Raw genomic sequence first — 18,624 nt, 5'->3', positions numbered from 1 at the left:
AATAAAGGCTTTGATGGAACTGAAAGGCAATATGGCTGCAGATGAAACACAATGACCAAAGCCATAGTAATTTAGACTCAGTTAAGAACTTCTTTTTTTAAATACAAAAAAGTGAAATTATTACCAGTTATCGGACATGAGAAGAAGATATTTATTGCTTATCGTATCGGCTGAAAAAATCTCCCCCAAAGTCTATAAATCCCCCCTATCTGAAGAACATAAGGGGGGAATCCCCCCCCCCCCAGTTTGCATGCCCCACAATCGTCAAGTGTGCAGAGCGATGTCATCATCATCAAGTGGTGGCCAGTAGCGGGTGGGCCAGTGGTGACTGATGTCATAGACATTCTGACATTATCAGTGATGTCAATAAATCCTTCCCTGCTGAGGTTATAAATTGTTTATATTCATCCCCCAGACAGTCTGGCAAACTGCATCCACACTGCGTTGCTTCAGCGTAGGATTAGCGTATGGTGTGTTCGGGCTGTTACACTGCTATGTGAGGGCTGAGGAGCACAACTCCTCTCAAATGCCAGTGTTAACACAGGTGAAGTTATAGCCCATATAACAGACGGGGAGGTTGCCAGCACCACTCCATAGCAGCCTTCTCCAAAACAACTGAAGTCAGTCGACCAGTTCTTCACAGTTCCACAAAGACCTATAGACCGTTTTAATTTGACAACATAAACATTCTAAATTACCCCTGGCTAACTTCCTCTTAGAGAAAGTCTATGATGCTAATACAATAGCTGACAGGACATGAGATAGGTTTCAAACTGTTCCCTAGCAACCAGGAATTCTGTTGCTAGGGAACAGTAAGGTTTCAAACAGTTCCCTAGCAACCAGGAATTCTGTTGCTAGGGAACAGTAAGGTTTCAAACTGTTCCCTAGCAACCAGGAATTCTGTTGCTAGGGAACAGTAAGGTTTCAAACTGTTCCCTAGCAACCAGGAATTCTGTTGCTAGGGAACAGTAAGGTTTCAAACTGTTCCCTAGCAACCAGGAATTCTGTTGCTAGGGAACAGTTTGGACTTTTGGTTTATTTCCTGTCAGTTAATCAAAAAAATTGAAAAAATGCAACAGGAAGTAAGTCTAGGGCCAATTTAGGTTTATGTTGTCAAGTTGAAACGGTCTATTCAATCAATCAATCAACTTTTATTAGCGGACACATAGCCCATAGAAAACAGACAAACATAACAGTTAAAAGAAAACAGAAAAGCACAGTAAAAAACTATAAAAGGCACTTATACCGGAATTTCCACATATTTGACTGGTATCTCACGGTACTAAAACCTGGAATAATCAGCAGCATGATAATGGCATTTTGAGAAACATCGACAAATAAACTTGTACATCAAATTTGTCAAGAGCGCCTGGAAAGTATTGACTCCTGGAAAGTATTGACACGCCCACTTTTTCCTCTTCCGCATTAGACGCAATTGTATTTGTTCTTCCGGTTCAGTACTAATTTCAAAACAAAACGTCACTATGAATGAAGTTGGGCAACATTCAGAATTAAGCTACACTGTGGCCAACTTCAGTTACATGTTCATAGCGTTACTGCTGCGAGGAGCCGATGGCTGTACCCGCTCGTTATCTAACGTTAGTTACAAAATCACGTCGACAGTGTTTTCTCACTGCCAGTAAGCCTACAGTAGGGTTTGACAGTCTGACCGGTCAGCACAGTCCTCGCTACTCGTTAAATATTCCCAAATAGGCGTTATTCTGATAAAGATATTTGGCATGTTACTTTCTCACCCGAAAAAATATTAAAACTTTAAAACATTTTTTTTTGCTTGAAATAGCTTTTTGGCAAGTCTAAAAATGACAACGGTAGGCGTACTCTACTTCCGTGTCTAAAACGGAAAGACGATTACAAAATGACGTCATGCAGAAGCGTCCTTATATGGGCAAAGAATAAGGTGAATAAATGTCATCATCATCAGACATTTGAGTTACCCAGATATTTTTGTTTTGTCACAAGCAGATAGAGCATGCTCCGACAAATAAAAAGCAGGAAAAGCGAGATCCCTATCCCCTTTTGCTCTACAAATCATAACAACGTTCTTTTTAGCATTGTATTTAACATAACATTTGACCCCATATACAGAACATAGTAGCTGTTGAAACCCGACACTGCTAGGGTAACAAATTGCCAGATTGTGGGCATACATATAAGATGGTTTACCAAGGTGTTACCAATCATACAACCAGTCCTACATAATACAACATATATTTACAACATCTTTAGTTACAATGACAGCTGATTGATTTTAAACACATAATGTACGTCTTTCTATTCACAGGGTGATTGATTGCCTGTTTTGGAACTGTAAAGAACTGGTCCCCATTGACTTCAGTTGTTTTGGAGAAGGCTCCCTGTGTACAAATGTCACCTGTTTCATTTGGCATGAGGGTGAGTTGATGAATTTTCATTTTTGGGTGAACTATTCCTTTAAAGTCTTTACATTTAAAATATTAAACAGATGACACATTTGGGCGGCAGCAGCTAAGGAGGTAGAGCTACGTGTGGAGGTGCCCTTTGTGAGATATTCATTCTAAAGCGCTTTGAGTAGTCGATAGACTAGAAAAGAGCTCCGGCGAAAGATTTGGGCCATTTGAAGCCCAATTTGGGCCGTTTGAAGCCAGATTTGAGCCGTTTGAAGCCCAATTTGGGCCGTTTGAAGCCAGATTTGGGCTGTTTGAAGCCCAATTTGGGCCGTTTGAAGCCATATTTGGGCCATTTGAAGCCAGATTTGGGCCATTTGAAGCCCAATTTGGGCCGAGTCCAATTTTACAATGAGATGCACCCACTTTAACCCTGAAGTGTAATTATTACTTCAGACTAACTAATAAAGTAACAAAACCACTAGTAAACCAGTAGGCGGCGCCTGGCCTGCTGTTCTGTGGGTGGCCTGACTGCGGGCACAAAAAAGTTTTTTTTTTTTTTTTTTTTGCAGGCCAGGCCAGGCCAGGCCACCGGGCATTTGCCCGACGTGCCCGATTATGCAGTCCGCGCCTGGCTTCAGCCATTTAATATCATCACACCTCTGTAACCAAAGGTAGCAGAAACCACATTTATCTATCTACAGTAATATTTGCTGAACACATCTGAAGTTCAGGGTAACCGCGTGCGACAGGTCGGAGACGCTGCGCGCGCGTTGCTCAGCTCTCGGTGGCATTCCCTCCCTGTTTCTCCATGGTGTCTCGGATCCAGCCCAGGAAGTTCCCCAGCCGGGTGTAGACGCCGTATTTCCCCTTGGCGGCACATTTCTCCCCCCAGCTCACCACGCCGGTGAGGAACCAGGTGCCTCTGTAGTTCACCACAAACGGCCCACCGCTGTCCCCACTGCACGCGTCAATCTCAGCGTCCAGGTAGCCGGCGCAGAACATGTTGTCAGTGATCACCTGGTCCACAATGCACAAATACATTGTATTGCCATTTTTACATTAGATGTTACAGGTGACTCTCAGAATCAGTGGCAGGTGAATGATGAATTGATGAATTGATTGATTGATTTGATTGATTTTTATTTTTAGATGTTACAGGTGACTCTCAGAATCAGTGGCATGTGAATGATTAATTGATTAATTGATTGATTGATTGATTTTTATTTTGGATAAAGAATGACAAAATCCAAGGGATGACATGAAAAAGTGTAAACACTCATTTCCATCATGGTCCCTGGTCTTGTAAAAACATGACATACTGTACACATAACATCAAATACACAATACAGAACAATCAAGGATAAGAAGAACAAGAGATAAACCAAAATACCATTACACCGGAAGGCTCACACATTACTCTAGCTTATAAGACTTTTTTCAGAAGTTTTTTTTTAACCATTCAGAGAGTGCGCAGACTTAATTTCACTAGGGATCCCGTATGTACTTCTCCCAACTTTGCTTTCCAGATTGGGTAGCTTCAAATCTGCTACACTAGCCCTCGTGTTCAGGCTATGAATGTCCCGAACAAACTGGAAGTACTTGGTGAAATAATTAGGACAAAGGTCATCTAATATTTTATAGACCATGATAAGTTCAACTGTTGTGCTCTACTTTCAACGGGGACCCAATTTAACTCTTTAAAATGAGTTGGGCTAATGTGCATTCTTGGACTGAGATTGAGGATGACCCTCAAAGAAAAGAGTTAGAGTTTAAACTTATCTGTGAGGTCATGGACATAATAAATTAAGGTTTTATTTTCTGTGAAGAGGGAAAGTGACACATTGTGCCATCTGCTGGTTGCATTTGATTATCACTGAATCACCTGTTGTGTGGAGTTCCTGCAGTTGTGCTGGCTGACCACCGGGAGCTCCACCTTCCTGAGCCAGCGAGAGGAGCGACCCAGGTAATGCATGGCCCCCCAGCCGCTCACCACGCCCATGTTGTCCTCCTGGAGAGACACACACCACCCATCATCTTTGATAGGTTTTGATAGGCTCCCTGCAGGATCCTTGCAATAGTAAGGAGTTGCTCCATTGGTCCACAACCAGGACGGAATCCACATTGTTCCTTTTCAATCTGGGGTTAAACTATCTGCCTTCCAACATTCTCCAACAAACACAGATGTTGGTTTGGTGTGCCATGGCTGTTTTGGAGATGTTTGGCGATGTTTGGTCAGATTCCACATGTTCAACCCTTGTTTGTCTGTGTTTGCCAATGGCACACCAACCAAACATTCTCCAACAACTGCCAACATTCTTGTTGGCAACATTGCATGTTGTTCCCAAACAAGAAATCATGTTCCTGCCTGACTATTTTACATGCCAACGTCTGGGACTTCAATGGTAGCTAACCCTAACCCTAACCCTAACCCTAACCCTAACCCTAACCCTAACCCTAACCCTAACCCTAACCCTACCCTAACCCTAACGCATCGCACCAGAAAAGGGCTGAAAATTGGCGCGTCCACCCGGGTGTTTCCGTCACTCCCGATTGGAGCTGGAGCCGATGAATATCTTACTACTGCAGAGTCATGTGACCCAGGAGTGAATGCTACTGCAGAGTCATGTGACCCAGGAGTGAATGCTACTGCAGAGTCATGTGACCCAGGAGTGAATGCTACTGCAGAGACATGTGACCCAGGAGTGAATGCTACTGCAGAGTCATGTGACCCAGGAGTGAATGCCAGTTGTACGTGAGTTGTACTGAAGACAAAAGCCAGATGTCAGCGGGTGTTTGTTAGTGGATTTTTTTTTTGTCCAGTGTGAAAGGGGCTTTAGAGAGAGGACAGAGGGTCAGAGTCAGAGTCAGTTTATTTACCATTTGCAGTAGAAACTACATTGGAATTGAGGTGCAAGGAGCTTAAAAACATAAAAAAAATACATAACAAATCACACTGACAAAAAAATAAATAAATGTGTAGGTATAAAAGAGTACAAGAATAAAATTGAATAAAAGAGACAAATACACTTGTGGATGGGCCCGAATCATCTGGCTCAGATTTAAAGTGCAGGGCAATTAAAGTGCACAAAATAAAGTGCCCAGACAGACACTCAGACAGACAGTCAGACAGACAGTCAGACAGTCAGTCCGACAGAGGAAAATGTACTCTGTGGTTACCCTGAGCAGGTACTTGGCGAGGTGCGTGTCGGGCAGGCAGGCGGGGATGGCGGTGGGTCCAAAGAGGACGGGCCGGGCGAGGAGCAGCAGAGCCACGTCGCTGTCGAACGTGTAGTCGTGGAAATGAGGATGAGCAACCACCTTCTCTACCTTTATCACCTGTTCACCAGGATCAGGACGACGCTTATCATAGTCCCCTACAGAGAGGGAGGGGGGAGAGAGAGAGAGGGGGGAGGGGCGGAGGAGGGAGAGAGAGGGGGACGGAGGGAGGGAGAGAGAGGAGGGAGGGAGAGAGGGGGGAGGGACAGAGAGGGGGGAGGGAGAGAGAGGAGGGAGGGAGGGAGGGAGAGAGGGGGGAGGGAGGAAAGAAGGAAGGAAGGAAGGCAAAATAATTTAAGTAAAATACTTAAGATTTTTACAAGGTACCACATTGTAAACAAAAACCAATAACCGAACCTTAACGGTGGAAAATGGACTTGGACACGCCTCCAAATGCGCTGTCGCCGCGCGATGAGAGTCATTGTTCTCACCAGAGGAGGTTTTTCCAGTGAGGCATAGGAGGATGGTCCTCCTCTATTAGATTGGGGATTTTATATAAAAAAAAATATCATTTTTTTTTTTTTTTTTCATTTTTCATTTTTTTTTAATAATAAAATATCAATCAAATGTGTTTTTTCTTATGTGCAGACGCTCATTTTTTCATTCATTATATTCTTATATGCTTAAAATGCTTCAACAACAGTGACCTGAACTGAACTGAACTGAGCTCCATGCAGAGAGTCACTCTGGCCCTGCTCCCAGCGTGGGGTAGGCAGATAAAAAAACATTCGTCCTGTGGGCGTTTATTTATTTGGTAATTTATCTAGTGAAAAATATGATTGGTTGAAAAACACTTGCAATTCACAGAGAACACGTGAGAGTGATGTGTTTTCCAACCAATCAGATTGAGCTGAAGTGAGCACGCCCTTAGCCCGGTGAAACCAGGTGAAATCTAATTGGTTGTTGGTTGGATAGATTGCTGACATTGATTGACATTGTATTGTCCACTGCCTGGTCTCTCACGCTGAATGAAGTAGGAAGTGAAATCCACTGCCTGTGATGACCTGACAGGAAGGATTTACGACTTTTACTGAGACAGTAGCAGCATATCATATTTCCCTCTTATTTTTATTTACTTTTTTATCAATCAGTAAGTGTTCACAAGCCAGACAGTCGTTGCATTGGATTACCACCCAAAACGAGTTTCGAGTTGCGGGAGACTTGAGCTGCGCGATACTGGGCTTTTTGCAATGTCAGAAAACTGGAATATTTGCAACGTCTCGACTGCAGCGTTTCCACTACAGACAGCATGGATATTCAAGTAAGTCAATTGATTTCAAGTTATCCGAGCCTTCTATTAAATTCGGCGTGGAAATGGTTCACCGAGCAGCGCTATTTTTGTTGTATTGAAGTTTCATCCTGTAATTTTTTATAGTAAAACCCGCAACCTTAAATTCACACATTTTTTACTGAATTTGGCCTGTAAATCGATGGCTGACAGCGAGCTCAATTTTAATAGTATTAATTAATACACAGGACAAGATGTTACTATCCCTTGTGCCAAAATCCGAGGAAAAACACATTTAGAAGCCCAATCGAGAATAAAACAAGCTAACAGGCTAACAAACTAATAAACAAGACACAAATCACCAGTTACCTACCCTAGCCAACAGCAGTATGAAGCATGTCATTGGGGTTTTCAAGTGGGCACCTTCCTTCACCGACGTTTCGTTAAGTAAGGCCCACGACACCTCAAGAAGGCTTAACGGTGTAATCCAGCGTCCTGGAAACACCCCCCTCCATGCTACCACCGCACAACTGCATATTACCTCACTATCTAAGCCTAGCTATCCAGGTCGGTTCGGTATGACATTCCTGACTACACCACCACTGTCAATGATTCAGCCCTGTTGATGCGGACCGTCAATCATGACCAACAACAAACAATCCCTAACTACACCACCACTGTCAATGATTCAGCCCTGTTGATGCGGACCGTTAATCATGACCAACAACAAACAATCAATCTGACCTTAGCGAGCTCCCCAGCTAGCATGTTTCCTCCTTATCCACAGCCATTCACTTGCTCGTTCTGCTGCCTGAGACATGTTGCTAACCGCAAGTTTCAGGCTCCGTCCCCGAATGCCCAACTCAGTTAGTAAGGCAATAACGGACTTTGCCACAAAACCATGGCAGCCCACCTCTACAGGCCGCACTCGAGCCCTCCAACCTCGCTGCTCTGCCTCTGCTGCCATTTCAGCATACCTAGCTTTCTTGCGCTCATAAGCCTCCTCAACTCGATCTTCCCACGGGACTGTGAGTTCGATAAAATAAACTCTCTTCTCTACCTCAGACCACAGTAACAAGTCCGGACGTAGCCGGGTGCTAACTATATATGCTGGGATGACTAGCTGTTCATTCAAGTCAACCCTCATTTCCCAGGCTCCACCTACACTTAGCTGCCCTAACTTGTGCCTGACCTTAATTGGTCTAATCTTTTCTCCCTCACGTACAAATTTGATCTGTCTAGTCTCTTTGCTAGCAACTAGAGAATTTACTTCTAGCCGCTTTTCCTCAACTGCAGCTGCCAAACATTTCAATACCTGGTTGTGACGCCAGGTGTATCGCCCCTGGGAGAGACTGACCTTACACCCTGACAGTATATGCCTCAGTGTACATACACTAGAACACAACAGGCAGGCACCATCCTCGCCCCAACCACTGATTTAAGTTCTGGGGAGATGGCAGCACATCATAAGTAGCCCCTAGAATAAATCTAATTCTGCCGGCCTCCATGCTCCACAACTCTCTCCACTTCAACGTTCTCTTCTCTACACTCTCCCAGTTCACCCACTGCCCTTGCTTTGCCTGCGACACTGCCTTAGTACATCTTACTGCCTCCTCTTGCCTATGTACTTCTTCAACTACCATCTTCCTCTTTTCTATTACTGATGCCTTGTTCCACACAGGTTACCCTATGCACAACCCTAAGCCTCCACGCCCATGCTGCACCTGACCTATGATATCCCTGTGTCTAAGAGCTGACTGTGCTTGCTGTACTGCCTCCTTTGGGTTCCACTTCCTCCCTGTTTTAACTGTGGGCGCTACACTCCTAACCACTGGATCCTTTGACTGAGTCAGAGTCATTTCCAGTCTAACCTTAGCACACTTGAACTCCTCTGTCAGGCTAGATAATGGCAATTCCAATATGCCTTTCCCATATAAGGCTACACTGCTTAGGCAGCGTGGGACTCCGAGCCATTTTCTAATGAATGAGTTAATCATCCTTTCTAGCTTTTCTACCTTTGAAAGGGGAACCTCATACACTGTCAGTGGCCACATCAACCGAGGCTTGAATGGTGATCTTTATACCATATGAAAGTAGAAGAAATAAGGAATTGATTGGGACGAAGCATGTCAACCTAGGATGTCGGGAAGGGGGGGTAAATAACGCTCCAAAGTTGATGAATTGGAATGTAACTAAACGAGTAGGCTATGTTGATAGTGCAGCACTGTGCAGCGGAAGACACACTCTCGTTCCAGATGCAATAAAGTGTAATTTAATGCTATTTGACAACAGTTTCGGCGATAGACTTTGTCAAGTATCATACAAACAGTGCAAGACAGCCATTATAAAGACAGGTGGGCTGATTGAATGGACAACACCTGTCTTGTGAAAGCACACCTGAGTGTGATTACAATGACATCATAGGATCAGTCATGTAGTAATAGGCTAGATTTTCGGTATTGACGCAGATTAATCAAAACATTGATGTCACAGGTAGGCTGTATACCATAATATATCATGAATGTATGTGAATAAATAGATTTATATAAATAGTAATCACAGCCTAATGCATAGAGATAAATCCTGAAACCTTCTCGCAACAGTTCTAGCCTAAGCCAGTGGTTTTCAAAGTGGGGTCCCCAGCAAAAAGGGGGGATAATCTATTTTCACTATAATTCCATGCCATCCATAAGTAACACAATCTAAGATAGTGTAGAAGTGAGTAACTAGGCTAATTATAACCATAACAGCACAAATAATTGACAAAAATCTCGAAATAAATATACAGTATTTACTCTGAGAAATTAAATAATGAGAAAAGGAACAATTATTGATGGTTAAAACTGAATAATGACATCACAACAGTCTAATCCTAATGCTAATTTAAAATGAGATTTGGGCGTTTTGGGCAAAAGAGAAAAAAAAAACGCCAAAAATTTTTCCGGTGGCGACTGAAGCCGCCACTGGTTCTCACCTATAGTGACGTGGTCTGGAGGTTCCTGGTAGCAGTGAGCAGCAGAGACAACCCAGCGATCTGAAACCAGAGTACCTCCACAGAAACCATAACCATCCGACCTGCGGACCAGGACCTGCACGTACAAAAGTCTCTGTAAATCTGATGTGCTTAAGAAAAGTAAAACAAACAAACAAACAAAACAAACAAAAATGTACCTGCCATGGACTGCCCCCCCAGCTCTCCAGCCGGCCCCCCACTATACGAGTGTCACCTCCTCCCTCCTCCTCCTCCCTCCACAGCTGCGTCTTGTTCCCTCCTCCTTGTGCCGAGGTCAGGTTCACGCTCAGCCACTCTTCCTTGGTGGTGTTAACCCTGCAGGTGGAGTTGTGGTCTTCCTCGGTGGTGTTGACCCTGCAGTCTGCGCTGTGGTGTTCCTCTGTGGTGTTGACATGATGAGGGCGACTCCCCAACAGAGACCGCACATTGTGAAACGCCTCATTCTGCTTTTGGCCACAGGGGAACGCCGCTGGATGGAAAGAAGAGGCATACAGCATATAGTCAGTTAATCCAGTTAGACCCTTCAGCAACGTACTCACAGTTGCAGAAGGGTGTTGTGATCCGGTCAGCATTGAAAGCTTGGTGCTGCTAATATCATTTTGTATATATATATATTTCTAAAGAAATACCGGTCAAACTGTTTTCTTCGAAAATGGCAAGATAGCAGTCGCGTCTTTCTGTGTGCCGGTGCGCCCAGCCATCACTGTGCTCGATATCAGCTGCTGCTGGTCGGAAGCTATAGGCCTATTGCAACAATAAACACGAGGTGGAAGCTGCCAGCAGGGGTCGATATCGAGCGCTGTGATGGCTGGAAGGAAATTGAAAGTTGAGGATTTTTTTAAAAGAAATATATTTAAAAATATTTATTAGCAGTGCCGAGCTTTCAGACCGCCCAAGATCACAAGACCCTTCTGCAATGGTGCATGAGTACCTTTGAAATGTCTCTGCGACAGTTGTAAGACCTGTTAGCTGAACTGCGGCTTCAGACTTAATTGTCGGCTTTCCTAACGATCAAATAAGGGACTGTGTAGGAGCGGAGTGTGACGACACAGCCGTGAAAGGGGCGGGGCTAAGTCTTACCTGTCTTACTGCAGCTGTGTCCATCAGGCTCCAGGTTGTATCCAGCAGCACAGCCACACTGCACTCCTGCTCCGCCCATCTGGTCTGTACAGTACTGCATACAGCCTCCGTTTCTATAGCGACACTCCAATACCTCTTTATACACACACACACACACACACACACACACACACACACACACAGACAGACAGACAGACACACACACACACACACACACACAGACACACACACACACACACAGAGACAGACAGACAGACAGACACACACACACGCACAGGTGGACAGGTTAGTGACAGGCAGATCGACAGACAGACAGTATTGTCTGGAGAGTCAGCTGTCATAAGGAACAAATCAATGAAGCGTTCAATAATAATGGTGTCGATAACAATGACAGCTGGGGTTCCTACTTGTGTGACAGGTGTTGCCGTGGTACTGTGGGGGGCAGAGGCAGAGGAAGACATCTCTGTCCAGAGCACAGATGCCTCCGTTCAGACAGGGGTTGGTCCCACACTGATTCAGGTCTACAACACAGAGAAACACCCAAACACACCACTCCTCATCCAGATCAGATAGAAATCAGTCCCTCCAGGATTTTTTTTTTTTTTTTGTGTGTGATTGTTGTGATCAGAATGCTTGATTTTTGCAGTGGTTTTTCTCAAAAATTGCAATGCAATTTGCAAAGTTTTATGTTGTTTTTTTGGGCTGTTAAAATTGCAGAAAAGTTCCAAGTTGGGTGGGGGGCGGTGATTGTTATTTCTAAATACTGTTTCTCAAAAATCACAACATAATTTGTGAAGTTTTATGTGATGTCTTTGTGGCCAAAATTGGAAGTTGAGGAACCCCTTTTGCGGTTCTTGCGGAGAAATCGGTGGAATTTTGAAAAAGCCCCCGCAAATATCATGGAGATTGGTTGACTTTGCATTCATTATTGTGATCACAAAATCACAACTTCCTGGAGGGACTGTATGAATGAATCCAGATCAGGTTTAAATCTTTCAAATCAGACCTAAAAAATCAGTAGTAGTAGTGGTGGTGGTGGTGTTATGTAGGCTTATTGATTGTTTCAATCTAATCATTTTGGGAATCCTAATTAAAATCATAAAATGTTAAATTTGAATAATGTTAATTACTCATGAATGTATTCCATGCTTCGTCAAGGTGAGTGAAGCTAACAGCTAATGTACTCACTTGTATACTTGTACCAAAACTCCAACTGTGGAGGAAGAGCATGAGAGATAGACAGTTAAACTCCAGCTGTGGAAGAAGAGCATGAGACGAGACAGACTTTCGACTTGCATCGAAAATCTGTCGGCAAGTTCGCTAGCAATGAGCTAGAGTTGTTATTGTTGTTTCATAGCGATGGACGGATTTGAGAGCGACACGCAGGGAGCGGAAAATAAATGCATTAATGGGCGGAGCCGGTCGGTTGGAGCCAATGGCAGAGCTTGCAGGGAGCGCAAAGGGATTTTCTTCCGCTGCCGACCGCGCCCCTTGAGTTCCTGTTGCACCACATTGAAACGGGGCTGCCCCCAGAGGTTAGAGATTTTTTTTTGTTTTTTTGTTTAACCGATGGGTTCCCATATTGTGCACGATATGAATGCAGAGTACGGACAGAAAGCTCCATCATAATTGAGCCTTTCAACGATTTTAACGCACACCTGCCGGCCAATAAGGAGAGAGCATTCACCCAGACCATGGTATCATGTGTACCGAGTTTGTGTGTGCTGTGTGTGGTACCGTCTTCTCGCGGGTCTGGAAGATCTCTTGGGCCTCCTCCTGGGAGCAGCTCTCCTCGTAGCACTCCCTCTCCAGGCTGCCGTGCCACAGCTCCTCCAGGAAGCCCGAGTTGGCCCGGCGCCTCCTGGTGGAGCGGAGGAGCTGAGCTGCAGAGAGACGCTCCACAAAGACTGGATTCAGAGAAACACCAGAGGAACACACAGAGGTCAAATGTCGTCATGTTATGTTTCTGCACGGCGCGGATACGCTGAATCTCAACGTTTCTGAAGCCTACATATGTGGTAACACGCATACCACGAAGGCTCGGCCCCCCACCCGGGTTCGAATCCGACCTGCGGTCCTTTGCCGCATGTCATCCCCTCTCTCTCTCAGAATCAGAATCTGAATCACTTTTATTGCCACAGTATGCAAGTTACATACGAGGAATTTGTCTTAGTGTCTGTATGCAGCGTAGATAAGAAGTAGGAAGATAACTAAAGACAATCACAAAGTTGCAAGTGCAATCAAATCAAATCGAGTCAATATATACAATATGTACATGAGTGGTGAAGTGTTCTGTGGATGATAAATATGAATTTACTCTCCCCACCTTTCCTGTCTGCCTACTGTCCTATATCAAAATAAATAAAGGCGAAATGCCCCAAAAATAATAAAAAAAAAATGGGAAAAAAGGTCAAACAGGTATCCGTTGAATAAGACTGACAGAAAGCTAGGGTAACCCTTGGTTCACAGTCACACCAAAAGCATCTCAGAAGCAGTGCTGAAGCAGGGTATTAGAGAGACAGACGGACAGACAGAGAGAAAGACAGACAGACAGACAGAGAGAAAGACAGACAGAATACTAGGGTAAGAGAAAGGACAGTGTCGAGTCACACTGCTAAGGTAAGTTGTACGACTGTGAAAATAGGTAGGTTTTGAGTCTAGATTTGAAAAATTTAAACTGAAGTAACTTCCCTGACTGTAAGTGGTAGCTGGTTCCAGAGATAAGGAGCTCGGTAGGAGAACACTCTACTGCCTGCTGATTTTTTCTTCATTAGCAACAGTAAGGTAGAATCAAGAAAAAATGCCAACATGCTGTTTTATTCTGGTGACCGACCGGGCAGCGATGTGAGTGTGTTTAGTGTTTCTGCCACATGATGTTAGGACTCAACCTGCAGCCTCTCTGCCTCACCTTCACACTCCAGCAGAGGGCAGCAGAGCAGCAGGGCCAGGCCCCAGGCTGTGGATGGCAGCATGGCTCCTGCAGGAGGAAACATCAACACATCAATGCAAAGCTGATGCTTGTGTGTGTGGAGGAATCTGCTCTGGAAACTTGACCAGTAGCCTGTACCACGAAACAAAATTACTGGCTTAGCGAGGTAACTTCAGGTTTAACCCTAGTTTTGCCGTACCACAACACTAGTTAACTTCTTATCGAGATAGATCACCATAGCAACTTATGCTCTACTACGGCTAACCTGCTTTGTAGCAGGTTACATTCAGAGGATAAGATCAAAACCCATGAAAGACCCACCTGCTTACCAATCAGCTCTCTGGAAACAGCGAGTATATGGTCCCCATATGAAAAATACATTGAATTCAAATGAAAAAGAAAAAGAAAAAAAAAGGCTCCTGTTGAATTAATCAAGGACTAAAGCCTTGCACGTGTTGCAGGCTACATTTAAATTAAGCCCTACTTACCACTTTGGAATATGTTTTTATATATTCATTTTTGTGCTCTCAAGTAGCCTAGATACGTTGTTTGACCCCGCCGATCGATTGCAGCTGAATGGTGACTGTGAGTGGAGAAATATCACTAAACCGGCATAAAAAGGTTACATACTGTAAGTGTAAACATCTCCAAAGCGCACGGTGCTATGTGCGCAACGGAGCTGAGGCTGACGTTGGGTTGGAAATGGTCATACATGCTAGAATAGCCTACTACATCTAAGCAATTTAATATGGGATCGCCTGCACACAGATTATTCATATCTAGGCTACTCCTGCATTTTGCAGCTGCAACTGTGTTGCTTTTGGCCTGTATGATGTGATTGAACTTCATATTTCCAGCATCATTATATGAAATATGGAGATATGCGACTCTGCTGACAATAGCCTATATATGTGACCACAAAATAGGCTATTTTTTATAAATGAAATCTATGCCCGCACGTACCGTGTCAATTCAGTTCAGAAGCCTTTTTTAATTTTATTATCATTCTTTTTTTTATTGATAGCCTATAGGAATTATTCAATCAGTGCGACTAAACACATCATGAGATCATTATTATTCATTGAGCCTAAATGGTCTATACATACGGATTTTGGACTGAGATAGATTACACACTGTTTCCACTCGCAAAAAGACATGCCGGTTTTATTGAGTTTATTGAGAGGGTGAATTGAGCTGCTGTAGGATACGTGGAGGTAGAAACCGCTCTTCAAATAAATGACTGATGTGAATAAAAGTGGTAACTTTAGACAGTCAACAGACTAATAATATCCAATGCGGATTTTGATTCGACAAAAAACGTCTTTGTTGCCGTTAGCTTGACGTCTCTTGCCTCGATTAATTGTCTGATGCAAAGCTCCTGTATTGGCTTAAAAGATGTGAGATTGTGAATCCGCAATGTTTCTAAAAGAACTTCTTCAAAAACTTCGTTCGGTACGTCCATCTTTTGTTTTGTTGTTTGCCGTTCTGATACTTGGGTCAAATTGTCAAGTTAACGTAAAAGTTGACGAGCTAGAAACGCTGCCCTTCCTGTCTAGGGCGGGCTCTAGGCCGGAACCAGGTAGGGTGACAAAATCAATTGTGAGCGGAAACCAGGCTCTTTCTCGCCGAGAAGAGCCTGGTGACGCGAGGTTAGTAGTTGGCTTTGAATGAATGAGGAAATAGGCGTGTCTGGCGCTGTAAAAGCTACGGCTCTGAGCTGGAACAGTCCATATTGCATTGTGATTGGCTAGTTGTTCAAAACCACGCCTCTTTTGCGGGCACAGGCATTTTCATGTGCACGCGCTCTCAACTTGATTAGAAAAACCTGGTTCCACTTAACGAGTGGCGATCTACGTTCGTGGTACAAGTTAACTACAATCGAGCGTATCTGGTTTAGACAAACCAGATCAAGGGACAGATCCTGGATCTTCTTATCCAACATTCGTGGTATAGCCTACAGATCAGATCCAGGCTCACTTCTCACAAGAGCACAAGTCATCACTGCTTTGGTTGCCTGGCAACAAACTGAACGCTCCACTTCCTTTCTGCCATGTGGATTGGAGTTCACTCTTCTTCTTTAGAAGAGTAAAGTAAGAGAAATTCAGCAAGCTTAACTTATAAACATGTAATCAAACTGAACAGTACTGACTAAACGCAACATGGTTAACTTATAAACATGTAATCAAACCGAACAGTACTGACTACATGCAACAAGGTTAACTTATAAACATGTAATCAAACTGAACAGTACTGACTAAACGTAACATGGTTAACTTATAAACATGTAATCAAACTGAACAGTACTGACTGAACGTAACAAGGTTAACTTATAAACATGTAATCAAACTGAACAGTACCGACTAAACGTAACATGGTTAACTTATAACCATGTAATTAAACCGAACAGTACTGACTACATGTAACAAGGTTAACTTATAACCATGTAATTAAACCGAACAGTACTGACTACATGCAACAAGGTTAACTTATAAACATGTAATCAAACTGAACAGTACTGACTACATGTAACAAGGTTAACTTATAAACATGTAATCAAACTGAACAGTACTGACTACAGGCAGAGATGGGCAGTATTTGAAATACATGTATGTATTTCAAATACATTTGTGTATTTTGTAATTTGTATTTGGCTGGACCGAGAAAAACAAGATGTAATTTGTATCAAAATACTTTCAGATCTTGTATTTTGGTAGTTTAAACAAATAAAATACATTTTTTATTTCATTTTATTCTCAAATGGACACATTTTAAACATTGACACAGGTTTAAACTGTGGAATAAAAAAGACATCATGTGAGATGTCACTTCTACTCCGCCTCTGATTGGCTTACCCTCAGAACAATCTCAACCACAAATCAGAGGCAGAGTAGGGTGGGAACCTAGTACTGAAGCGTCATGTTGGTGGAAATTCCCCCAGAGATAAAGTACTAAATGTGATGATTAGATATTGCATGCTAAGGCAAACACTGCCCTATCTGCAAATGAAATGGTTTACTGCATGCAAACCAGTGTCTCATATTAGAGAGACACAACAACGCTAATTCAACAAAACAAAACAAAGCAAAACAACAATAACAAAAGGATGTTTGGTTCAGAACCATGAGTCCCCCTGACCCTCTGATTAAAGCTGTGATGAACCCGACAGAGTGCCACATTACACCAGGCTGATAGAGTAGAAGTCTAATGCTACAGCCTGATGCCTGAATGATTACAAGCCTGTTGATTTAACTGTCATGAAGGTGTTTGAGCGACTGGTCTGTAACCATTTATCCACTGTTGAAATGGACAGGAAGTCTCACTCAAACAGAACAGGAAGTCTGACTAGTACTGAAGCCTCGTGTTTGTGGAAATTCCCCCAGAGATAAAATAATAAATGTGATGGTTAGATAAGCCTATTGCATGCTAAGACAAACTGCCCTATCTGCAAATCAAACTGTTTACTGCATGCAAGCCATCATATTAGAGAGACACAACTAATATTAAAAAAACACCTCTGTGCCCAACTCAGCTCTACAAAATGGATAAATAAATATAAAATATACTGTTACAAAGCTGACAACGTCCCTGTTTCCATACATTAGCCACAGGATTAAGTTCCCCTCACCATGAATGCCATACTGCGGCACCATGGTTACATGTTCCTGAAAAGTAACCTTTTGTGGTGGAATAAATAATGTTGCTGTATTTCTATGTGTGCAGCATGTTAAATAAAGACTATATTATGTGACAATTTACTGACATGGTGGATGTGAAGTTGTTAATAGGGGACCTACTATCATAACATACCATTCATAACAGATCTCATATCTATGGCTAAACATGGACAAAGCTCCAAAACATGAGGTTACTGTAACATGTAGAAATGCTACCTGTAACTCAAAAGCCCTCACAGAAGGCAATTAACAGCTGAAGTGAAGGAGAAATAAGTTGTGCTGAAAAACAACTGAAATGGAAGAAGTGTAGTGAGTTAGAGGGTACACAAAGGAGAATACTGCCACAGAGGACAAAAGAGATGATTTACCATGTAAATAAACCAGAACATTTCTCATTTGAGAAGCTGGAATCAGAGAATTAGGACATTTTTCCTTAAAGAAATGGCTCAAAATGATTAATAGATAATCAAAATAGGAAAGTTATGTAATATTTGGCAATGAATCGATGAATTGACTAATTGTTACCGTTCTTTATCAGTCTTTATAAAATGTATTTTCATGTATTTTCAAAATACAAAATACGTATTTGTATTTCAAATACATTTTTCAGACGAGTATTTTGTATTTGTATTGTGATACATGTTTTGAGCAAGTATTTGTAATTTGTATCAAAATACTTTTTGATGTATTTTCGCCCATCTCTGACTACAGGTAACAAGGTTAACTTATAACCATGTAATTAAACCGAACAGTACAGACTACATGTAACAAGGTTAACTTATAACCATGTAATTAAACCGAACAGTACAGACTACATGCAACAAGGTTAACTTATAAACATGTAATCAAACTGAACAGTACTGACTACATGTAACAAGGTTAACGTATAAACATGTAATCAAACTGAACAGTACTGACTACATGTAATAAGCTTAACTTATAACCATGTAATTAAACCGAACAGTACTGACGACTACACATAACACAGAATAGGCTCGTAGGTTCCTGACCCATGCTAACTACAAAGAAAACAGCAA

At 42.8% G+C, this 18,624-nt stretch overlaps 1 protein-coding gene across 1 annotated transcript; it reads right to left on the bottom strand.

Annotated features, from left to right (window-relative positions):
- Positions 1-3,161: 3,161 nt before the first annotated feature.
- Positions 3,162-18,601, bottom strand: LOC310776363 (coagulation factor X-like; the record flags this gene model as incomplete). Its single annotated transcript, XM_083636559.1, has 11 exons — positions 3,162-3,404; positions 4,270-4,395; positions 5,565-5,761; positions 9,866-9,980; positions 10,063-10,373; positions 10,985-11,119; positions 11,392-11,505; positions 12,173-12,197; positions 12,722-12,891; positions 13,893-13,961; positions 18,598-18,601. The coding sequence occupies 11 exons, from the start codon at positions 18,599-18,601 to the stop codon at positions 3,162-3,164; spliced, it is 1,509 nt and encodes a 502-aa protein (XP_083492685.1).
- Between the last annotated feature and the right edge of the window lie 23 nt (positions 18,602-18,624).

This window comes from Poromitra crassiceps (genome assembly GCF_964638095.1).
Source record: "Poromitra crassiceps genome assembly, chromosome: 5".
Lineage (NCBI taxonomy): Eukaryota > Metazoa > Chordata > Actinopteri > Beryciformes > Melamphaidae > Poromitra > Poromitra crassiceps.
The sequence above is the reverse complement of the archived record's forward strand: the minus strand, read 5'-3'. Positions and strand labels throughout refer to the sequence as shown.